General features: G+C 43.2%; 3 protein-coding genes across 5 annotated transcripts in view; all 3 read left to right on the top strand.

The window, feature by feature from the left end:
* Positions 1-15,876, top strand: part of LOC139312025 (zinc finger and SCAN domain-containing protein 2-like) — a 40,778-nt gene extending 24,902 nt beyond the window's left edge. The window contains exons 1-2 of one of the 2 annotated variants that reach the window (XM_070936548.1): positions 5,885-7,474; positions 14,803-15,876. In XM_070936548.1, the coding sequence (XP_070792649.1) occupies positions 5,963-7,474; positions 14,803-15,594 (2,304 nt within the window). In that variant the 5' untranslated portion in view covers positions 5,885-5,962 and the 3' untranslated portion in view covers positions 15,595-15,876. Of the gene's footprint in view, positions 1-5,884; positions 8,399-14,802 lie in introns of those variants that run through there. The other variant, XM_070936549.1, reaches the window with a different exon arrangement.
* Positions 3,166-24,155, top strand: LOC139312020 (zinc finger protein 271-like). 2 transcript variants are annotated; one of them, XM_070936539.1, is made up of 3 exons: positions 3,166-3,235; positions 14,073-14,274; positions 21,492-24,155. In XM_070936539.1, the coding sequence occupies exon 3, from the start codon at positions 22,082-22,084 to the stop codon at positions 23,804-23,806; it is 1,725 nt and encodes a 574-aa protein (XP_070792640.1). In that variant the 5' UTR covers positions 3,166-3,235; positions 14,073-14,274; positions 21,492-22,081; the 3' UTR covers positions 23,807-24,155. The 2 variants fall into 2 exon arrangements, with proteins under 2 accessions (XP_070792640.1, XP_070792641.1); XM_070936540.1 differs by lacking the exons at positions 3,166-3,235; positions 14,073-14,274 and adding an exon at positions 20,758-20,826.
* The window catches only part of LOC139312022 (zinc finger protein 135-like), a 37,906-nt gene continuing 16,251 nt past the window's right edge, over positions 3,173-24,827 (top strand). The window contains exon 1 of the mRNA XM_070936543.1: positions 3,173-3,235. The gene's annotated coding sequence lies outside the window, so the exon portion shown is untranslated. The remainder of the gene's footprint in view (positions 3,236-24,827) is intronic.

Here is a 24,827-nt window from a genome sequence, read left to right as displayed (position 1 = left end):
GAGAAGATATAGCAGTGATGGCTAACCTTTTTGGTTGCCAAAAGCGGGGGGGGGGGGGGACACACGGACATGTGCCCACATCCATAATTCTATGCACACACCCCTCATGCCCCCCCTGCTTTTGGCACATGATGACACAGTGGGCCCAGTAGGCCCATTTTTTGCTCTTCCCAGGCTCCAGAGCCTTTCTAGGAGCCTGGGGAGGGCAAAAATAGCCTTCTCCATGCTTCTTTGAGGCCCTCCGGAGGCTGGAAACAGCGTGTTTCCTGACTTCTCGTGGGCCCAGAAGGTCCGAAAATCAACTGGCCAGCGCACTCATGCTTGCCAGAGCTGAGCTCGTGTGCCCACCAATATGGCTCCACGTGCCACCTGTGGCACCCGTGCCATAGGTTCGCCATTACGGAGATGTCATGTTGCACTGTCATGCGACATGATTAATGAATGGGCTACTTAGGTGACACAGATGCCAGTCCCAATTGCGGTCAGTAAGTGAGGACTACTTCAATGGGTATGTCACAAGAGAGGTTTTGGGCAGTATTTTCTGTCCTTATTGTGAGCTGAAGACTTCCATGGGCAAAACTGGTGCTTCAAATGTTGCGGGGGCTTTCGGCATCATTTCATCAGTTAAAGCCCACATCTCTAAAAGTAGCTCAAAAGGTTTGACTGTAACCATTTTGGGACATTTTTCAGACTAAAATATATGTGGATTTTCTCTCTCTATATATACACACCTTTGTAGGTGTGTATATTTGTATTTCTCTCTGTGTATATATCTGAATATAATCTTATCCCCCAAACTTCCAGATATATAGTGGATATAGAATGTCTACACACCCCTTGTAAAATGCCAGGTTTGCGGGATGTAACAAAATCAGACCTCAGAATTTTTTCCAGCTTTCAAATAACTTATTAGATGTACAATTCAATTGAAATACAAACTGAAATCTTTTACTGGGAAGAAATGACAATAGAAACTTACAACAACATGGTTTCACACCCTTAAACTAATACTTTCTTGAAGCACATTTTGGTTTTCTAACAGTATGCAAGCTTTTTGGGGAACAGCCTATCAGCATGGCACATCCAGCCTTGGGAATCTTTTGCCCACTCTTCCTTGCAAAATGCTCCAAATATTTCAGTTTGTGAGGGTCACAATGGCTCTAGTCAGGCCATTCCAAAACTTTGATCATCTTCTGGTTAAGCCATTGTTTTATTGACTTGGAAGTATGTTCTAGGTCAGGGGTATCATACTCCCGGCCCTTGAGCCGAATGCGTCACCTACTGACCACGCCCATCCCCGGTTTAGCAAATGGGGGAAAAGTTGTGATACTTCATGTAACGACTTGAGTTTGACACCCCTGATCTAACTTATTGAAAGGTGGAATTATTCTTCATCTTCAGGATTCTGGCAGAGACTTGAAGGTTTTCTCCCAAAATTGACTGATATTTAGAACTGTTCATAATTCCCTCCACCTTGACTCAGTGGTGAAATCCAATTTTTTTTACTACCGGTTCTGTGGGTGTGGCTTGGTGGACATGGCTTGGTGGGTGTGGCAGGGGAAGGATACTGCAAAATCTCAATTCCCATCCACTCCAGGGGAAGGATATTGCAAAATCTCCATTCCCACCCCACTCTGGGGCCAGCCAGAGGTGGTATTTGCCGGTTCTCCAAACTACTCAAAATTTCCGCTACCGGTTCTCCGGAACCTGTCAGAACCTGCTGGATTTCACCCCTGCCTTGACTGAAGCTCAAGTTAGAGGTGAAGAAAAGCAGCCTCAAAGCATAAGGCTCCCACCACCATCCTTCAGTAGAGCCACAAGAACTCGTTCATCAAATTGTAGGATTTAAAGAAGTTTTGACCTCCCCTAAAACCACTGCTAAAAAAAGGACAGGAATTCTTAGACCAGCTTTCTGCAAATTGGTTTCCTCTAAGTGTCTTGCTCGAACTGCTTGGGAATAAATGAGGCTGAAAGATAATAATGCTGGGAATTGGGGAGGCTGCTCTGAGCAATTCTACTGCCTAGGAAGATTTAGACTCCCCGATGAAACAGACAGGAAGATCATATCTACCTCCTATCTAGAGGTGGCTCAGAGGCACTTCAGAGTTGCTCCAGTATTTAATTATTCTATTAATAGCATGAAGCTGGCAACCATTTAGGGCCACACAGAAACAAAAACTTCATGAACTTTTAGGGTACAGCACTTGCCTAAACCTGTGAACCTAAGTAGGGTCAAGCTTCATTCTTACAGCTTCAATCTTTTGCCAAAGCAAGTTTCAAGGAGTTGTCTTGCACTCAGTGGTGGGTTGCCCCTGGTTAACACCAGTTCTATAGAACAGGTAGTAAAACCGTCGGGAGGCTCCGCCCACTGACCCCGATGTCACCAAAACGCTTCTGAGCATGCGCAGAAGAGCATGCGCACCCCACTGCGAACCGGTAGTAAAGCTAAGTAGTAGTAAAGCTTACTATCTGTTTGCAGCGGGGCCGCATGCTTTGCCTCTCATGCACGCTCTCTTCTGCTGCGCATGCGCAGAAGCATTTTGATAACGTTGGGGTCAGTGAGCGGAGCCTCCCGCCGGTTTTACTACCAGTTCTATAGAACCGGTGCGAACCGGGGGGCAACCCACCACCGGAACCCACCCCTGCTTGCACCCCTTAAGACAAAAAACTGGCTGGAACAATCTTCACCAGCCCATAAGGGAGGTCCACTTTCTGGTTGGCTGTTATAGTCACTCGCCCGCCTTGGACGCTTTCCTTGGGTTTAGGTTGAGCAACTGGGACAGTGGGTGCCCTCTTGGGAGACCTGAAAGAAAAGGTTTAGGATAGTTTGTCCTGCACAAAAACTATCCATGTGCTGAATACGAGTCGGATGCGACTGGATGGCAGCGAAGGAAGCACGGAAATCAATGAAAACATTTTGCTTTAGAGTAGAAATAGAACGAGCGTGATTTTCAACCTTATGTCGCTAGATGGCGTACTTCAAAGAAGCGACTCTCGCGCCTAAAACAGCAGCGAATACAGTACCATAGTAGTGGCATCGATAGTCTACTGGGGGTGGGATCTAGAGGCTGAGCTGGAATGAATGGAAACGATAAAGTATTGGATTGCTAGAGGGGATGTGGAGGAGAAGAGGCGAAGGGCAGAGGGACTTCCTCTTCCGGTTGACCCACGGGGAGGATAATGGCGTCGGCGGAGCTTCCTGTGCTGCTTGGAAGGTGGAAGCGGCTCCTGGGAGGTGAGTGGAGGGAAGGTCGGAGGAGAAGCCGGGAGCAACTCGGGCGCTTTGGGTTCCTCCATGTTGTAGGTAGAAGCAGCGAAGGGACAAAGCTAAAACATGGGGGCTGCTGCTGCTGCATATTCTTTCTCTCCCCCAAACGCTGTTATCCTTATGCTCTATGGTTTGAAACAGCTGCCTGTGGTTTTCTGCTGGGAGTTTTGGGAGATTTTTTTTAAAAAAATCATATTTTTTAACCGCCTCTCTCCCTCGCCCTGCACGTAACACTTTCATTCCTTGTGATGTTATTGAGATGATGTTTTCCTGGCAAGCGAGGAGTTTCATGGGCAAAACGGCTGCATTCAATCTTGCATAGGATTTGGGCATCATTTCATCTGTTAGTGTCCCCCCACCTTTCCAAAACTGGATCAAAAAAAAATTGAGTGAATGCACTTCTGGGGCATTTTGCATGATGGTTCACATGAACAAATTCTTAGTTGTGTATTTCTGTGTGAATAGGCATGTATATATGTGTGATTTACTACCATTCTTTTTACAAGGCTCCCAAAGTGTCTTAGTTTAGTTTACCAAATACAGGCAGCTTCTTTTCCAGCTCCCTTTTTCTAGACCTTGCTGTGTCTCACTCACTTTGACTTAATGGAGATTTCTGTGCTAAGGAAAATACAGAAACACATGGCATTTAGCAGACTTAAAATCTTACACATGGCCCTGATGAGCAGGAGTGAGGCTAGATCCCTTGGCGCCTCTGGCCTGTTGGGGCTTCTGTGTCCTAAATCCTTTGGAGCCAAAGGAAATCAGTCATAAAATGTTGGGATGTAGAGAGGTTTTGAGGGTGATTTGAGAGCCATCAACACAGGACACTTTAGCTAAGGCTTATTTTCTGGTTGGGTCTCGTTTTCAGGGAAGCACAATAGATGTGTTCGGAAGCAACATGGGTGGGCACTTCAAGAATTTGTTCTGTATTTCTTTCTAGTTAATCCTCAATTTATGATCACAACTGAGCTCAAAATTTCTGTTGCTAACTGAAACATATATTAAGTCAGTTTGCCCCATTTTATGGCCTTTCCTGGCGTACTTGTTAAATGAATCACTGCAGTAGTTAATCAAACTGTTGAAGTGAATCTGGCTTCCCTATTGACTTTGCTTGTCAGAAGGTTGCGAAAGGGGGTCATGTTATCCCAGGGCACAGGGGTATAATATACCGTATTTTTTGGAGTATAAAATGCTCCGGATTATAAAACGCACATTAGTTTTTGGGCAGGAAAACAAGAAAAAAAAATTCTGCCTCTGCCTACCAGCATACATTGGTATTCATCTGGCTAGCATCTACAGCAAATAGGCTGATCAACTTCAGCACATTATTGCAGCCTGATTCAGCTGTTCCACGCTGCGGAGATCAGCACAGCCACCTCTGCACATTGCGTCTTCAACCTCCACGTGCTCCGTTCTAGACCTGTTCCAGGCTGTGGGGATCGCCACAGCACATCGCCGCCAATCGCCACCTCTAAATGTTGGGTTTTTGGCCGGTTCCAGGCAGCGGGGAGGCCAAAAATGGGGCATGCGGAGGCTGAAAACATGATGCGCGAAGGCAGCGATCGGCAGCAATGTGCTGTGGTGGTTCCCAGAGCCTGGAATGGGTCTAAAATGGAGCGTGTGGAAGCCAAAAACGCGACGCGCAGAGGCCAAAAATGGCCAAAGGGTGGGGGCCGAATGGTGGGCGGGGCTTCAGCAACATTCACTGTATAAGACGCACCACAATTTTCACCCACTTTCAGGGGAGAAAAAAGTGTGTTCTATATTCTGAAAAATATGGTAAATATTAGTCATGAGTCAATTGCCAAGCGATTGAATTTTCAATACATGACCACAGGGATGCTGCAAGACCCGTAGGTGTCAAAAAAATTGGTTATAAGGTACTTTTTCAGTGCTGTTATAACTTCAAGTTCTTTTGAAAGAACTGTTATAAGTGGATGATTACCTGTACTGGTAGTCTCCAGGTTACGAGTATTCCCCTAGCGAACTTTCAAAGCTACGTAATAAGGGCCACCTAGCGTTTACGAACAAGTCCCAAAACTACGACTCTTGCAGCACCACTTATGTTTGCCCTTATGAACAACTACAAAGGCTCTGCAACATTCGTCCTGCACGTTGCCAGCCAAAATGCAGCTTCTGAGGGGTGAAGCAGCCCCTCCGGAGCTCCATTCAGTCCTCCACCGGTTGTTCCTGGCACATTGCAGGCCGAAATGAAGCTTCTGAGGGGAGGGCAGTAAGTTTAAAAACTCTTCTCCTTCCTCAGCAGATGAGAGACAAGGGAGAAAATAACAAGACCAAAGTTTTGAGCTGGAAAAAATAGAGTATATGGAACTGAAGCAAACATTACCTAAGAAGTCAAGGGGGATAAGATCCAAATAAAGAAAAAGTGGAAATAACTGGAAGTCAGTGGAAACGAAAAGGTTCCTTGGACAGCCAAAATGGACAGGTATCAATGAATGTCTTTCACGAAGGAAAGGCTGGCTTGAATCAAAAACCTCCAAGTAATATCAGAAATATTTTTGGCCTCCTCAAGAGTCCAAGAATATCAGTGTGGGAAAACTCGCCACAGTCTGCCTATTGTGGAAAAAACACAGATTGCAGATCACAGTTGATTATGGACGAGAGGATCCACCCAGTGAAAACCCATACAAATACTTGGAGTGTGATGGAAGCTTTACTCAAAAAACCTTCCTCATGATTCATGGAAGCACCCATACTGAAGAGAAGCTCAACCAGTGCTCTCAATGTGGCAAAAGATTTAGCATGCAGACCAATCTGGTGAGACACAAGAGGACTCACACTGGGGACAAACTCTTTGAATGTCCGTCTTGTGCGAAAAGTTTCACTAGGAATTCTGACCTGGTGATACACAAAAGGACTCACACAGGAGAAAAATCATATAAATGTTCAGATTGTGGGAAAAGATTCAGTCAGAATTCCCACCTAGGGGTTCATCAGAGGACTCATTCAGGAAAGAAACCATATGAGTGTCCAGAATGTGGGAAAAGTTTCAGTCAGAATTCCAACCTGGTGATTCACCAGAGGACTCACACGGGAGAGAAACCATTTGAGTGTCCAGATTGTGGGAAAAGTTTCAGTCAGAATTCCCACCTGGTGATTCATCAGAGGACTCATTCAGGAAAGAAACCATATAAGTGCTGTGATTGTGGGAAAAGTTTCTCTCAGAATTCAAGCCTGGTGGTACACCATAGGACTCACACAGGAGAGAAACCATACAAGTGTCCGGATTGTGAGAAAAGTTTCAGTCTCAATTCCAACCTGGTGATTCACCAGAGGACTCATACGGGAGAGAAACCATATGAGTGTCCAGAATGTGGGAAAAGATTCAGTCAGATTTCCCACCTGGTGAGACATCGGAGGACACACACTGTAGAAAAACCATATGAGTGTTCGTATTGTGGGAAAAGTTTCCAAGATAATTCCAACCTGGTGATTCACCAGAGGACTCATACAGGAGAGAAACCATATGAGTGTCCAGAATGTGGGAAAAGTTTCAGTCAGAATTCCAACCTGGTGATTCACCAGAGGACTCATACAGGAGAGAGACCATACGAGTGTCCAGATTGTGGGAAAAGTTTCAGTCAGAATTCCCACGTGGTGAGACATCAGAGGATTCATACAGTAGAAAACCCATATAAGTGTTCGGATTGTGGGAAAAGTTTCCAGGATAATTCCAACCTGTTGATTCACCAGAGGACTCATATGGGAGAGAAACCATATGAGTGTCCAGATTGTGGGAAAAGTTTCAGTCAGAATACCCACCTGGTGAGACATCAGATGACTCACACTGTAGAAAAACCATATAAGTGTTCGGATTGTGGGAAAAGTTTCCAGGATAATTTCAACCTGGTGATTCACCAGAGGACTCATACAGGAGAGAAACCATATGAGTGTCCAGATTGTGGGAAAAGTTTCAGTCGGAATTCCCACCTGGTGAGACATCGGAGGACTCACACAGGAGATAAACCATATGAGTGTTTGGATTGTGGGAAAAGTTTCCAGGATAATTCCAACCTGGTGATTCATCAGAGGACTCATACAGGAGAGAAACCATATGAGTGTCCAGATTGTAGGAAATGTTTCAGTCAGAATTCCCATCTAGTGGAACATCATAGGACTCACACAGGAGAAAAACCATATGAGTGTCTTGAATGTGGGAAATGTTTCAATCAGAATTCCCATTTGGTGATACACTGGAGGACTCACACAGGAGAGAAACCCTATGAATGTCCGGATTGTGGGAAAGATTTCAGTACTAGGTCTAGCCTTATAAATCATGTAAGGTTACACATAGGGGAGTAACCATTCAAATACTTAGATTGTACACGAAAATGGTTTTGCACAAAATTCCTCCTTTATCACACACAAGAAATTGCACTTGAGTCAAAATTTGATGTGTGTAGAAGAAATGTGTCTCTCATTTGAATCCCAGCTGAGCAATTTACCATTTAATTTCTCTTATGATTCTTTTTGGAATAGAATGGAATTTCTGAATTTTAAACATGTGAGAATGGGGATGCTGCAATGGTTATGATAAAAATGGTCATTTTTTCTCAGTGCTGTTGTAACTTCAAATGGTCGCTAAATGAAATCTTATAAGTCCCAGACTACCTCTACATAATTTGGTATCATCGGCTGGATAGCCTCCCCAGCCGTTCCATGTAGATGTGAAAAAGCCACAGGAACAGGCTTAAGTCTAAGGGCATCCCAAATTTCAGGGCTAAGACTTTTTTATTTTGCATACAAATAATACAAACATAATACATATACCGTAGAACCTCTGGGCAAATATCCTTTTGTTTACAAACAACAGTGCCCCACGTGTGGCCGCTTCATTAATTTTGGTTAGGTTCGGGTCACAACCAAATTGGGTTGAGACCAAACTTATGGAACAAATTATGGTTGTGACCAGAGGTTCCACTGTAACTCTAAATACAAAAAAAAAAGAGGAAAAAAATACAAATATTACAGTGCACACACACCCTGGAGAACATTTTTTCCCTTATATTTCTTCTATAACAACTAAAAGATATATAATATATTTCAATTGTGCCCTTATCCGCTCCAAAACAACATATATTTTTGAGTAGGTTTATTCCCTTTGCCTTCCACCCCCATATTTCATTATAATAATTTACTTTAATTATCCCTTTTTAAAATTTAATTTCTCTTGTTAATTTATAATTTGTTGCCATACTCCAAATTTCGTTATACCACTCATTTCTTTGAATATCCCAATTTTGTCCCCAATACTTAGCCATCACATGGTCACTAAATGAAATCTTATAAGTGCCAGATTACCTGTACATAATTCGGTATAAGGTGGATGGCCTCCCCGGCAGTTCCATGTAGATATGAAAAAGCAACAGCAAAAGGCTTGAGCCCTGGGGCATCCCAAATTTCAGGGCTAAGACTTGTCCCTTTCTACCCACACTGGAACCAGCCATGGAGGCAGAAATAGAACCACTGTAATAAAATGCCTCCCATTTCCAGTCCTGAAAAGCTGGTCCAGAAGGATATCCTGTTCGATGGTATTGAAACCTGATGGGAGGTCTAGAAGGGACATAATGGTTGCATCCTGTCTATCGCAAACCCTCCAAAAGTCCATGAGAATTGCAACCAATGGCATTTTGGTGATGTGCCTCAACCTGAAGCCAGACTGAGAAGGGCCCAGGTGCCTTTCTCCTTCACAGCCCTTTCTCCAGGTGGCAAAGTCAGAGCTGGAAGCAGAGGGTGAGTTGAACTGCCAACCTTTCATTGCCCTCTTCAGCTGCACATACAAAAGACCTTAATCTTCAGCAAAGCCTTAAACTCCTCCACCAGGAAAACCTCTCATGATTTTCTTATGCATAAGAAACAGCTGTTGGAGGTATAAAGCCAGCCAGGATGCCAACTGTCCAGAAGGGGAGAAATTACTCTTCCAGCCCTCTCTTGAGTTTGTAAAAGAAATATGGGTAGTTCTCGGGTTGTGACAGCAATTGGTGCCAGAATTTCCATTGTCATGCAATGTGGTTATAAAAAATGACATCACATGACCACATTGTTTCGTGAGGGCAATTTTGGCAGTTCCAGTTGCTGTTGCAATTCCAGGACCCCGTGGGTCATTAAGTGAGGACCTCATTTGATTTGGATGTGGGAAGAGATAGGAGTCCCAGGCCAGCAGCTGAGAGTTACGGGCAAGTGGATGGTCTCCAGGCCTGCTCATTTCTGGGCCTGGGAGAGGAATTGTGAGCCAAATATTAAAGCCCAGGACATTTTAGATCAACTTTCTATCAGCTAGCACCCTCCAAATCTTTTGCCCAAGCTGCCTGGGAATATTCAATGCTGGAATCTTGACTCCTCTGGAAACTGGCTCCTCAGAGCAATTCTGCCTTCTAGTGAGATTTAGGCCCTGCAAGAATGCAGATGGAAAAATAATATCTCCCATCTAGATGTGCTTGGAAGCAATGGGGGGTGGGGGAAAATTCAACGTTTTGTCCCATATTTTATTCTTTTATTAATGGGATGACGTTAGCAAACGTTTAAAACTGATGCAGCAGCTGGTAATCTTGTGAAGCTAATTAGGATCAAGCTTCACTCTTCAAGCTTCTCTCAGTTGCAGAGGTAGTTTTGGGGAGTTTTCCTGCACCCACAACAGGAAGAACTGGCTGGAATAGTCTCCATGCATCCCCAGGCCTGGAAAACTGTCTAGTGGTGGCTGAGATGTGACATCCAAGGGGAGTGAAGGAGTTAAAATCAGCGAGTGTTGCTAGAAAGGATGTGGAGGAGACAGGGCGGATAAAAATCCATGTTTTTTTTTTAAATTTAAAAAAAATAGGATTTTTAAATTTTAAATTGGATTTTTTATATTTTTATCAAATGTATTTTAATAAAATGCTTTTGGAGTAAAAATCTGTCTAAAGAGAGTTTTCTTTTTAAGAGACATTAATTTAGTTTATTCAGCATGAAATGGAGTTTAGTTATGTAGCAAGAGGCTGTATATTCTACAATATTTACACCTTTGGTAAACTCAATGAATCCAAGCTCTGCAAGCTAAACAGGAAGCCTTCATTTTGTTTGCAAATAATAATATTAAAGATTCTAACTACCAGCAAGAATGAGTCCTTACATTTAAAGAGCACCTGTCATTTCAGATCCATCATGGCAGCGTCTGTTAGCGGGCATCCACTCACCTGCTTCCCGCCATGTCCCCCACCTTGTTGTGTCACTGCCGCATCACCAGCCATCCTATTAAAGTGAATGGGACTGTCAGTGAGTCAACAGCGCGTCAGAGGAGAAGCCACTGTGGGACAGAGATGACAGTTACTCTTTAAAAATTATTATTTAAATCCAGATGATTTAAATAAAGCCTTTTTACTAGTGATTAGCTTTGCTGGCTGAGGAATTCTGGGAGTTGAAGTCTACAAGTCTTAAAGTTGCCAAGGTTGGAGACCCCTGGTTTAAATAAAATCTACCCTGGTAGGAGAGATTACGGGCAGAGGAATTTCCAGCTCACCTATAGGAGGATGGAGGCATGTGGGGATGCCACTTCCATGTTTAGCTAACAAACATGGTATTTTCTAGTGTAGCCTCATTAATGTATTAACCAGATTTAACTATGCTTAAGGCAGCAATTAAAAAAAAAAAAGCTGTTGAGGACCTTTTGTGAGGTTCACTTGTGTAGTCAGTCCTCGCTTACCATTTCTTCCTTGAGTCTTCAGAGTTACTATGGCACTATAAAATCAGGGACGCGGTGGCTCAGTGGCTAAGACGTTGAGCTTCTCGGTAGAAAGGTCGGCAGTTCAGCGGTTCGAATCCCTAGTGCCGCGTACAGGGGTGAGCTCCCGTTACTTGTCCCAGCTTCTGCAAACCTAGCAGCTCGAAAGCACGTAAAAAATGCAAGTAGAAAAATAGGGACCACCTTTGGTGGGAAGGTAACAGCGTTCCGTACGCCTTTGGCGTTTAGTCATGCCGGCCACATGACCACAAAGATGTCTTCGGACAGCGCTGGCTCTTTGGCTTTCAAATGGAGATGAGCACCGCCCCCTAGAGTCGGGAACGATTAGCACATAAGTGCGAGGGGAACCTTTACCTTTACCTATAAACAAATTTGTGGCCATGGTGGTATTTTTTCAGTGACTGCACTTCAACACTTGCTCTGGTTCTGAAGGCGCAGGAAGACGAGTTGTACCCATTCTACCACAGATGCACATTTATGATCCTGTTTGTGACCTTCCCAGCTATCTTCTGACCAGGGGATGCTGGCAAGAAGTCGCCAGTCACAGTTATGTGAAATTGCCTTTAACAACCCACAGTCAGTGATTAGGTTAAACAATGGCAAAGGAGCAGATACAGGTTGGCACTGTCATGTGACACCATGCTTAATGGTCAGGCGTCTTAGTGACACAGATGCCAGTCCCAATTGCAGTCACTAAGTGAGGACTAATTGAATTGGATTGTCATTGGATTGTGGAAGGGTGGAGTACAGAGCGGGGAAAACAGGCAGGCTGCCCTGTGAAATGTCGGCCGGCCTTGCCCTGCCTTCCCTGCAAGAAAGGAGACTGCTGGCTCCTGCCGGACACTTCCCATCATTCCTGCAGCCGCATCTCCCCTCGGGCCCCAGAAGGCCGCCCATCTCTGCATGGACCCTGTCCGGATGGGTGACCAAGCAAACTGTTGGGGCAGTGAGACTTGCAGAGTCCTGATTGACAGGACAGTGACTGAAGCAGCCCCTTCCCTGTCTCACCTGGGAGCGGCGGCCAGCGAGGCGCCTTCTGCCGCTGCTCCTGTTCCACTGCTGGTTGTTGCAGCAATGGCTGGTATTCCTGCCGCTGCTGTACCGCTGTCACCTCACCCCCACTGTCAGCCGTGGGGGTGGGCAGCACAGGAGGTGGCGGGCACAGGTCTTAATGCTTTTAATTTACAAATAGAAAACCTGGTTACTAATACCACTTCTTCTCCTTCTCTTCTTTTTCTTGGCCTCGCTTTTTCCCTTTTCCTTGTCATCTTTCCTATCCTTATATCCCTCCTTCCCCTTCCCCTCCTTCTTCTCGGTGTCTCTTTTGGCAATCTTGTTGATGAGGTTGTGCAGCACTACCACCCAACAGATCAGGCGAGGCAGGAGGCAGGGTGGGGTTGGCGCCACACCATAGTCCCTATGCCACTTCTCTAGCTTTGCCCGTCCAGGCTTCTTCACTTTACTCCTGCAGTGGAAAAAAGGCAAGAAACCCACTCGAGGCTCCAAGGCTCTTTCCGTTGCTGTGCCCAAAGGCCAACTGGATGAGACGGCGTTAATTTTTCTGCAGACAGTTTCAGGTGGGTGCACTGAATCCACTCAGGGCGGCAAATTGCTGCAGCGGTACCACCAAATGAATTAGGCGAGGCATGGGGTGGGGCAGGGGTGGCGCCGCACCATAGTGCCTGCCGTCCAACATCATCCTCCAGCTGTGCCACAAATGTAGGGTGAGCAGCACTGGAGGATGATGTTGGACAGCAGGGTGGATCATACAGGGGCCACGGTGCGGAGGCACCATCACCCTGCCCCAATGCCTTGGCTGATCTGTTTGATGGTAGCACTGCAGCAATTTACCGCCCTTTGTGGATTCAGCTCACCCTCCTGAAACTGGAAAATCAAGCAATGGAGGGAAACTAATCAAGGAGAGAAGCAACCTAGAATTGAGGAGAAACTTCCTTGAGAGTAAGGACAACTAAGCAGAGAAAGAGCTTGCCTTCAGAAATTGTGGGTGCTTCATCATGGGAGGCTTTTAAAGAAAGACTTGGACAGCTACTTGTCTAAAATGGTATAGGATCTCTTGCTTTTTTTTTTTTGCTTTAATTTATATGCCGCCCTTCTCCGGAGACACAGGGCGGTTTACAATGCGTTAAGCAATAGCCTTCATACTTTTTTTATACAAAGTCATCTTATTGCCCCCACAATCTGGGTCCTCATTTCACCTACCTTAGAAAGGATGGAAGGCTGAGTCGACCTTGAGCCTGGTGAGATTCGAACTTACAGTAATTGCAAGCAGCAGATGTTAATAACAGTGCTTAGTCCACTGTACTACAGGCTCTTTGCTTGAGCAGGGCATTGGGCTAGAAGACCTATAAGGACCCTTCCAGCTCTATTCTGAATCTCAGATTTGGGAGATTTAAAAAATCTTTATTTGTCATATTTCATATCCGCCCATCTCTCTCAGTCTTCACATAATACTTGATTCCTTATGACTTTATTGACATGTTGTTTTCCTGGCAAGTAAAGTGTGTCATGGGCAAAATGGATGCTTTAAATCTTGCATTAGGATTTGGGCACCATTTCAGCACTTACTGTCCCTACCTTTCTAAAATTAAATAATGCACTTCTGGGATACTTTACACACTGAAACACCGATAAATTTTCTATATACATAAATTTATGGCTTTGTATTTCTGTGGGCCTATGTGTCCATATGTGTGTGATATATACTGTATCTAAATCAAAGGGAGAATTTTATAATTAAGTCAATAATTGAACTACAATCTTGCCAAATGAATCATAATGTTAGAGGTTAAACTACAATTTTGATATTTTCGTAATCATATATTGGGGTGTGGTTTTTTTTGCTGCTTTCACATGTCCTGCATCCATTTTTTAAACAATAATGAAATTAACCCATTAATATGAATCTTACAGACAAAGAGGATGGCAAAAAGAGCACGCTGGACAACAGAGAATGAGAAGCATCATTAAAATGCAAAACAAGCCATCAATCAACATTTTTTCCCATTTCCTCCAGAAAGTTTAAAAATTCTTCTCTTTCCTCAACAGATGAAAGACAAGGGAGAGAGTAAAAAGGAGAAAGTTTTGAGCTGGAAAAAATAGAATACGTGGAACTCAAGGAAACATTATATGAGAAGTCAAGGAGAATAATTTCTAAATAAAGAAAAGTGAGTGGGAAGAAATATGTTCCATGGATAGCCAAAACTGCCAGGCCTTTGATGAAGGAAAGAGTGAACCAAACAACCACCAGGTAAGAGATCAAAAATATTTTAGCCTCTTTAAGAATTCAAGAATATCAATGTTGGGAAAAACCCACCACAGACTGCCTATTGTGGGAAAAACACAGATTACAGATCACAACTGATATGCATGTGGGGATCCAGCCAGGCAAAGGCTATACAAATGTTTGGAGAGAGACAAAAGCTTTACTTGGAACAGCTCCCTCATGATTCATGGAAGGAGCCATACCGGAGAGAAGCTCTATCATTGCTTCCATTGTGACAAAATATTTAGCATGCAAACCAATTTGGTGAGACAGAAGAGGACTCACACTAGGGAGGAACTGTTTGAATGTGCTGACTGGGGGAAAAGTTTCACTCAGAATTCTGACCAGGTGATACACCAGAGGAGTCACATGATAGAGAAACCATATGAATGTCCGGATAGTGGGAAAAGTTTCAAGCAGAATTCCCACCTTGTGGAACATCAGAGGACTCACACAGGAAAGAAACAATATGAGTGCCCAGTTTGTGGGAAAAGTTTCCAGCAGAATTCCAAGCTGGTGATACACCAGAGAACTCACACGGGAGAGAAACCGTACAAGTGCCCAGATTGTGGGAAAGGTTTCAGTTGCAATTCCGACCTGGTGAAACATCAGAGGACTCACACAGGAGAGAAACCATATGAGTGTCTCTATTGTGGGAAAAGTTTCAGTCAGAAATCCAACCTGGTGATACATCAGAAAAACCACACAGGAGAGAAACCATATGAATGTCCAGATTGTGGAAAATGTTTCCCACATAATTCCAAGCTGGTGATACACCAGAGAACTCATACAGGAGAGAAACCATATCAGTGTCCGGATTGTGACAAAAGTTTCAAGCAGAATTCCAAGTTGGTGGTACACCAGAGGATACACACAGGAGAAAAACCATATGAATGTCTGGATTGTGGGAAAAGTTTCAGTCAGACATCCAACCTGGTGGTACATCAGATGACTCACACAGGAGAGAAACCGTATGAGTGTCAGTATTGTGGGAAAAGTTTCAGTCAGAAATCTAACCTGGTGATACACCACAAAAACCACACAGGAGAGAAACCATATCAGTGTCCAGACTGTGGGAAACGTTTCCAGCATAATTCTAGGCTGGTAGTACACCACAGGACCCACACTGGAGAAAAACCTTATCAGTGTCCGGATTGTGGGAAATGTTTCCAGGAGAATTCCAAGCTGGTGGTACACCAGAGGACTCACACAGGAGAAAAACCGTATGAGTGTCCAGATTGTGGGAAGGATTTCAGTACTAGGTCTAGTCTTATAAATCATGTAAGGATACACATAGGGGAGTAACCGTTCCAATTCCCAGGTTGCAGACAAAGATAGTTTTCCACAAAATTGCTCCCTTATCACACACAAGAAATTATTGCACTTGTGGCAAAATTGGAAGTGTGTAGAGGAATCCTGAATTTAGTTTCTTGTCTCATTGGAAACCCAGCTGAGGAATTTACCATTTAATTTCTTGCATGATTCTTTTTAATGAAACATGTTTTATTATAGTTGTAATGTAGAGTAGAATACAGAGTAGAGCAGAGCAGAGTAGAGTAGAATACATGGATTTGTATTAGGTATGTTTGTTGCCTTGACATATTTCTACATATAATAAAGGGGAATATAAATATGTATGTATTTATGTATTTTTATTCAGTAACAAAATCAGCCTAACTTGTATGACTCCACATGGTTTACAGCAATAAAACTTTAATACAGAAACCAAAAACCCCATATATTGCAAACGGCAAAATGCAAAGGCTCCACATTTAACATGTATTTGCCCTGCAAATACAGGACAGTTCTACCAAGGTTGATGGCATTTGGATGGTCTGGGAATGCCAAAAAGGGGATTCTTGCTTTTGTTCAATTATGTTCATGCCTGGTGCCATTCTGCCTCAAAAGTGGTTATCTTTCACCTTGCAAGGAGTTAAATTGGAGAAATTCACCACAGGATTAGCGGCATATAAATTCAATAAATATAAACAAACACCTGGTTCCGAAACAAGCTTCTGACGTGCAGTCCTCTCCTATCCCTGTGCTTAGGGGGAAAGCTAGTTTTTCTTTATGGAAGACCAGGAGGATAAAAGCCTGCCAAACTTCAGGGTGAAGAGTGTTTCATAGGGCAGGGTCTGCAACGCAAAAGGCTCACTTCCTAGCTCTTATCGGATGGCAATATTTAAGGCAAGGGACTAAGAACGTGCCCACTCTATCTGACCTGGAAGGACAGATAGATGCAAAAATAAAGATGGAACAATAATGACAGGTGCCCTGGTGCCATAGTTATTACAATGCGGTATTGCCAGCTGATTCTGCCCACAGCCTGGAGTTCAATCCTGATGTGGCTTGAGGTTGACTCTGCCTTCTATCCTTCTGTGATCAGTAAAATGAGGACTCAGATTGTTGGGGACAATATGCTGACACTGTAAGCCAAGAGTGCTATGAAGCACTGTGAGGTGATATATATGCCTAAGTGCTATTGCTGTAATAAAAAAAAATGCTTTAAAGGTGATGATCTTAGGAGCCTGGATAGCTCAACAGACAGAGCACTGTAATTTAACACCAGCTGTCTGCAATTAAAGTAAGATCGAATCTCGCCAGGCTCAAGGTTGACTCAGCCTTCTATCCTTTCTAAGGTAGGTAAATTGAGGACCCAGTTTGTGGGGGCAATAAGCTGACTTTGTATAAATATACAAAAGTATGAAGGTTATTGCTTAACACATTGTAAGCTGCCCTGAGTCTCCGGAGAAGGGTGGCATATAAATCAAATTTAAAAAAAAGAAAAAAAGAAATGAATCCAGTGCAGCTCACACTACAAAGATGTTACGTGGGCTACCTAGAGGCCTCCATTACTGTGTGTGCTGCTGTTTTCTGTACCAGTTGAAGTTTCTGGGTGGTCAGTGTAGTATGAGCAAGAGTAATCCGTGTGCAAGGCCTCCCGATCCAGGAAAGAGCACAATTGCCTCACCTGATTAATCTGTGCAAAGCCCCTCCCCCAGCTATGATCTCAAGCAGGATCTGTGAGTCTAGGAGGACCCCCAGGTTATGCACCAGCTCAGTCGATAAAGTTGATCACATGACTCATGATTTTTTTTATGCAAACTGCTGTTGGAGGTATCCAGCCAATCAGGATGTCAACGGTCCAGAAGGGGAAGAAATGACTCTTACAGCCCTCTCCTGGGCTTGGAAAAAAAATATGGGTAGTTCTCAGGTTGTCACAGCAATTGGCACCAGAATATCCATTCCTAAGTAGGGATAGGTCTTCAATAGGAAATACCATGCTACTTAAGTAAACATGGAAAGAAAAGAAAAATAAAATCCCAGAAGAGACAAAGTGCCGAGCTTCACTTTTACAGCTTCGCTAAGTTGTAAGGCAAGTTTTCCTTGGTTTAGTTTTTCCATAAGAAGCTCCTGGCTGAGTTGCAGTGACGATAAGGGCGTTCCTTCGAGACCCCAAAAAAACAGACCAGGGCTAGATTGTCAGAGAAAAGTTATGGACGTGGTTGCTAAGAGTGGAAAATGGCACTTCATTAAAAAATCTGAGAAATGTCAGATAGTTGGAAGATGATCAGCAGCTGGAAGGTGAGTTGTGAGGGCTGGCCGGAGGAGAAGCCCCAAGAAAATAGGGCTGCCTGGTTTCTTCCACGGTGTAGAAGCAGCGAAGGAACAAAGCTGAAACATGTTGGCTGCTGCAGCATATTCTTTCTCTTCCCAAATTTATTGTATTTATCAGAATCAGGATCTTGGAGGTCCTCTAATCCAGCCCCCTGCTCAAGCCAGAGATCCTGTACCATTTCAGACAAGTGGATGTCCAGTTTCTTCTTAAAAACCTCCAATGATGAAACACCCACAATGTCTGAAGGCAAGCTGTTCCATTGGTTAATTGTCCTTATTGTTAGGAAGTGTCTCCTCAATTCCAGGTTGCTTCTCTCCTTGATTAGTTTCCATCCATTGTTTCTTGTCCTGCCATCTGTTTCTTTGGAAAATAAATTGACCCACTCTTCTTTGTGGCAGCCTCTCAAACACTGTTATCAGAATACTGCTATCATGTCCCCCCTGGTCCTTTTCTCTAGCCTAGCCAAACCCAAATCCTGCAACCATTCTTCATATGTTTTTAGTCCCCAGGCCTTTAATCATCTTCGTTGACCTTCTCTGCACTTTTTCCAATGTCTCAACATCTTTTTTGTAATGTAACCAAAACTGAATGCAGGTGTAGTCTTGCCAAGGCTTTAAAAAGCGGTACTAATACTTCACTTGATTTTGATTCTATGCCTGTTTTGACAACCTTTTTTTGCTGATGCTGCACACTGCTGACTTATGTTTTAGTGATTGTCCACCAAGACTCCAAAGTCTTTCTCAGTTACTGTTTTGGAACCAGGTTTCACCTAATCTGTACTTCTACCTTTGTTTTTTTCTGCCCAGGTGTAAAACTTTGCTTTTTTCCACATTAAATTTCATTTTGTTGGATAGGACCCATTGTTCAAGTCTGTCAAGATCTTTTTGGATCCTGAGCTTGTCTTCTGGGGTGTTGGCTGTTCCTTCTAGTTTAGTGTCATCTGCAAATTTGATGAGTTCTCCTTCTATTCCCTCACCTAAATCATTTATGAAGATATTGAAGTATACTGGGCCTAAAACAGAACCTTGTGGCACCCCACTGCTTACTTCCCTCCATGTAGAAGTAGTATTATTAAGGACTACTCGTTGAGTACAGTTTGTCAGCCAGCTACAAATTCATCTGGTGGTGATGCTAGCTATCCCATATTTTTCTAGTTTACCAAGAAGTAGATTGTGGTCTACTTTGTTAAATGCCTTACTGAAATCTAAGTATAGTATGTCCACAGCATTTTGCTGGTGTACTAACTTAGTGATCTTATCAAAAAATGAAATAAAATTGGTTTGGCATGATCTGCTTTTAAAAAACCAATGCTGGCTACTAGTTATAACTTTATTTGTTTCTAGATGTTCACACGTCTGTTTTTTGATTATTTTTTTCCAGTATCTTTCCAGATAGTGATGTTAGGCTGATTGGTCTGTAGTTTCCTGTGTCTCTTCCCCCCTCTTTTTTTTTTTTTTTTTTTTTGAAGATGGGGACTACACCAGCTCTTTTCCAATCTGCTGGTAGTTCCCCAGTGTGCCAAGATTTTTCAAGGATACGATACAATGGTTCCGAAATAACATTTGTCAGCTATTCAGAACTCTGGGATGTAGTCAATCAGGTCCCGGTGATTTACATTCATCAAGGTCAAACCTCTACCTGTAATTCTCTGCTGGGAGAGGGGGAGACTTAAAATTTAAAGAAAATAAGACAAAAACATGAAGAAGGGTTGCAGAATTTGGGTACGGCTAGTCTAGAGAAAATAGGACTGGGGTGACATTTTAACAGCATTCCAATATTTGAGGGGCTGCAAAGAGGTGGAGCTCAATTTATTTTCCAAAGCACCAAAAGGCACCACAAGGAACAGTGGATGGAAACTAATCAAGGAGAAAAGCAACCTGCAATTAAGGAGAAATTACTAATAGAGAGAACAATTAACCAGTGGAACAATTTGCCTTCAGAAGTTGGATGTGGGTGCTCCATCACTGGAGGTTTTTAAGGAAAGACAGAACAGCCACTTGTCTGAAATGGTAGGGGGTCTCTTGCTTAAGCAGGGGGTTGGGCTAAAAGAGCTATAAAGACCCTTCCAGCTCTATTCTGAATTTGAGATTTGGGAGATTTAAAGTCTTTATTTTTCATATTTCTGAACTGCCCAGTTCCCTCAGTCTTCAGGTAACACTTGATTCCTTGTGACTTTATTGACATGTTTTCCTGGCAAGTGAGGAATTTCATTGGGGGTGGGGGTGGGGGGATCCCAGGAGAGACATGGGGTGAAGCTTCATTTTTACAGCTTCGTTAAGTTGCAGAGGCACGTTTCCAGGAGTTATCCTGTACCCCCTGCTCCCGCCCGACGAAAAAGAGCCTGGAACAAAAGGAAGGTACGCTTTCTCCTTTCCAATCTGCACATCATTTCTCTCTCCTCCCCCTCCACCCGCTTTCCAAAAGAGAACTTTGCTTTGGTTTATTTCCCGTTCCCGGCAAACGAAGCTTCGGGCGCAGCTCCAGGGGCAATGGATGCCCTCTTGGGGGACCTGAAAGAAAAGGTTTGGGGATGGAGCCTCAGGGAGAAAAGCTACCGATGAGCTCGATGGGAGTCAAATAGGACTTGTTGGCACTCAAGGAAGCACGGAATCAACGAGAACATCTTCAAACGCCTTCGGGTAGAGAAAGCATGTCCTTCCGCCTTGTGTCGCTAGATGGCGCGCTACAGAGAAACAACACTCCCGTCTACAAAGCAATGGCGACAGAGCTATTCTAGGCAAGGGAGAGAGGCTGGGCTGGAACGAGTTGAAACGATAGAGTATTAGATAGCCAGAGAGAATATGGAGGAGACGAGGTGAAGGGCAGAGGAACTTCCTCTTCCGGCTCATCCACCGGAGGATCATGGTGTCGGCGGAGCCTCTTGTGCTGTTTCAAGGGGTCGAAGAGGCTCCTGGGAGGTGAGTGGAGGGAAGGTCGGAGGAGAAGCCGGGAGCAAGTCGGGCCCTTTGGGTTCCTCCACGGCCTGGAAGCAAGAGCAAGCAACGAAGCTGAAACGTAGCGGCTGCTGCTGCATATTCCTTCCCTCCCCAAATTTTGTTATCCTTATGCCGCACGACTTAAAACTGCTGCCTGTGATTTTCTGCTGGGAGATTTAGGACACTTTCTTTAGTTTTCATATTTCTTAATCGCTCAGTTCCCTCATCCTTTTACATGACACTTGATTCCTTGTGATATTATTGACATGTTATTTTGATGGAAAGTGAGAGGGGTTTCATGGGCAAAAGAGATGGTTTACACCTTGCATAGGATTTGGGCACCATTTCATCCATTATTGTCTGCATCTTTCTAAACTTAGATAAAACTTGAGCAAATGCACTTTGGGAACATTTTGCACACTAAAACAAATATACGTGCATAAATTCATAGGTCTTTATTTCTGCATGAATACGCAGGCATATTTGTGTGATCTATCCAAGCCAAAAAGAGAATTATATGAGATTGAACTACAATTTTTGTGTTTGTTTTTTTCATGCAAATGTATGGGGTATTTTTGCAGCTTTCTTGTGTACTGCGCTAGTATTAAACAATCATGAAACTTAATTCATTAATATATATCTTACAGATAAAGAGGATGCCAAGAAGGGCAATCTGGACCACAGAGAATGAGAAGAAGCATTAAAATGTTAAACAAGCCATCAATCAAAATCTTTTCTACCTTCTCCGCAAATTGTAAAGACTCTCTTTCTTCCTCAGCAGATGAGAGACAAGGGAGAGAATAAAAAGAAAAAAGTTTTCACCTGGAAAAAAATTCAGTATCTACAATTCAAGAAAACATTACATGAAAAGTCAAGGAGGATAATTTCCAAATAAAGAAAAAGAAGGAAATACCAGGAGGTCAGTGGGAAGAAAAAATATCCCTCCAAGTAAGAAATCACAAATATTTTTGGCCTCCTCAAGAATCCCAAAATATCAGTGTTGTAAAGACCCCACAGAGTGCCTATTCTAAGAAAAACACAGATTGCTGATCACAGCTCACTATGCATAAGGGGATCCACCCAGTGAAAAATGAAACAAATGTTTGCAGTGTAGCAAAAGTTGGGGGTTATTCTGGAACGCTGACACTTTATTCAGAAAAGTTTCCTCATAATTCATGGCATGATCCATACATGAGAGAAAATCTAGCAGTACTTCCAATGCGACGAAAAATTAAGCATGACCACCAATGTGCTAAGATACAAGAGGATTTACACAGATGAGACACACTTTGAATGTCCTGATTGTGGGAAAAGTTTCACACACAACTCTGATCTGGTGATACACCAGAGGACTCACACACAGGAGAAACCATATATGTGTTCCGACTGTGGAAAAAGTTTCAATTGGATTTGTCGCCTGAAGATACACCAGAGGACTCACAAAGGAGAAAATCCATATCAGTACCAAGATTGTGGGAAAGATTTCAGTCGGAAATCTGACCTGGTGAAACATCAGAGGACTCACACAGGAGAGAAACCATGTAAATGTTGTGACTGTGGCAAAAGTTTCAGTCAGAATTCCTACCTGGTGAAACACCAGAGGACTCATACGGGAGAGAAACCATATGAGTGTTCAGATTGTGGGAAAGATTTGAGTTGTAATTCCGACCTGGTGAAACATCAGAGGACTGACACAGGAGAAAAACCATATAAATGTCATTATTGTGGGAAAAGTTTCAGTCAGAATTCCTACTTGGTAAAACACCAGAGGACTCACACGCAAGAGAAACCCTATGAGTGTTCAGATTGTAGGAAAGGTTTCAGTTGCAATTCAGCCCTGTTGAAACATCAGAGGACTCACACAGGAGAGAAACCATATGAGTGTCTGCAGTGTGGGAAAAGGTTCATTCAAAATTCCAACCTTGTGCGACATCACAGGACTCACACAGGAGAGAAACCATATAAGTGTCCAAATTGTGGGAAAAGTTTCAGTCAGAATTGTGACCTGGTGATACACCAGGGGACTCACACACAAGAGAAACCGTATGAGTGTTCAGATTGTAGGAAAGGTTTCAGTTGCAATTCCGCCCTGTTGAAACATCGGAGAACTCACACAGGAGAGAAACTATATAAATGTCATTGTGGGAAAAGTTTCGGTCAGAATTCCGCCTTGGTGAAACACCAGAGGATTCACACAGGAGAGAAACCATATAAATGTCAGGATTGTGGGAAATGTTTTGGTCAGAATTGTTACCTGCTGATACACCAGAGAACTCACACAGGGAACAAACATTATCAGTGTGTGGATTGTGGTAAAAGTTTCACTCGGAATTCTAACCTGGTAATACACCAGAGGACGCATGGAGCAGAAAAATTATATGAGTGTCTATTTTGTGGGAAAAGTTTCAATCAGACTGCCAACCTGCTGCAACACCAGAACACTCACACCGGAGAAAAACCATATGAGTGCTTGGATTGTGGGAAAAGGTTCAGTTGGAATTTCCATCTAGTGATACACCAGAAAACTCACACAGATGTAAAACTGTATGAGTGTCCACAATGTGGGAAAAGTTTCAATTGCAAGTCTGAACTGGTGAAGCACCAAAAGACTCACCAAGGAGAGAGACTGTATGAGTGTCCAGCTTGTGGGAAAAGTTTCCCTCGGAATTCTAAGCTGTTGACACACCTGAGAACTCACACAGGGGAGAAACCCTTTGAATGTCCTGATTGTGGGAAAAGTTTCAGTCAGAAAGCTAACTTAGTGGTACACCAGGGAACTCACACAGGAGAAAAACCCTATCAGTGTCCAGATTGTGGGAAATGTTTCCAGCATAATTCCAAGCTAGTGGTACACCAGAGGAGTCACACAGGAGAAAAACCATATGAGTGTCCAGATTGTGGGAAGGATTTCAGTACTAGGTCTAGCCTTATAAATCATGTAAGGATACACATAGGGGAGTAAGCATTCCAGTTCCCAGATTGCAGACAAATATTGTTTTGGACAACATTGCTCCCTTGTCACACACAAGAAATTGCACTTGAGGCGAAATTTGAAGTGTGTAGAGGAATCTTGAATTTGGTTAATTATCTCTCATTGGAAACCCAGCTGAGCAATTTACCTTTTAATTTCTTGTATGATTCTTTTTAGTGAAAATTAGGATAGGATAGGATAGGATAGGATAGGATAGGATAGGATAGGATAGGATAGGATAGGATAGGATAGGATAGGATAGGATAGTGTAGGGATCCATATTAGGCAATGTTTGCTGTCCTCACTTATTTCTACATATAATAAAAAAAGGATATAAATATGTAGGTATTCATGTATTTTTATTCAGTAACAAAATGTATATGCAGCCTAACTTGACGAATGTATCTTGTCTTTTTATGTACACTGAGAGCATATGCTCTCAGACAAATTCCTTGTGTGTCCAATCACACTTGGCCAATAAAGAATTCTATCCTGTCCTGTCCTATGCTATCCTATCTCATATGACTCCACACGATTTACAGCAATAAAACTTTCATAGAGAAACTAATAAACCCCATATAGTGCAAATGGCAAAATGCAAAGGCTCCACATTTAAAATGCACTTGCCCTGCAAGGTTGGTGGCATTTGGGAATGCCAAAAAGGAGATTCTTGCTTTTGTTCAACTATGTTCATGACTGGTGCCATTTATCCTCAAAAGTGGTTATGTTTCACCTTGCAAGGAGTTAAAATGAAGAAATTCACCACAAGTGAATTCATAAATTATAAATTCAATAAATATAAAGAAACACCTGCTTCCAAATCAAGCTTCTGATGTGGAGTCCTCTCTTCTTATCCCGGTACTTAGGTGGAAAGGTAGTTCTTTACCAGGAGGATAAAAGCCTGCCAAACTTCAGGGTGAAGAGTGTTTCATAGGGCAGGGTCTGCAACGGAAAAGGCTCACTTCCTAGTTCACATCAGATGGCAATATTTAAGGCAAGGGACTAAGAGTGT

Source organism: Pituophis catenifer, unplaced genomic scaffold (assembly GCF_029215685.1).
Source record: "Pituophis catenifer annectens isolate HBS135680 unplaced genomic scaffold, rPitCat1.0.hap2 SCAF_2, whole genome shotgun sequence".
NCBI lineage: Eukaryota > Metazoa > Chordata > Lepidosauria > Squamata > Colubridae > Pituophis > Pituophis catenifer.
This window is presented reverse-complemented; position numbering and strand designations above follow the sequence as displayed.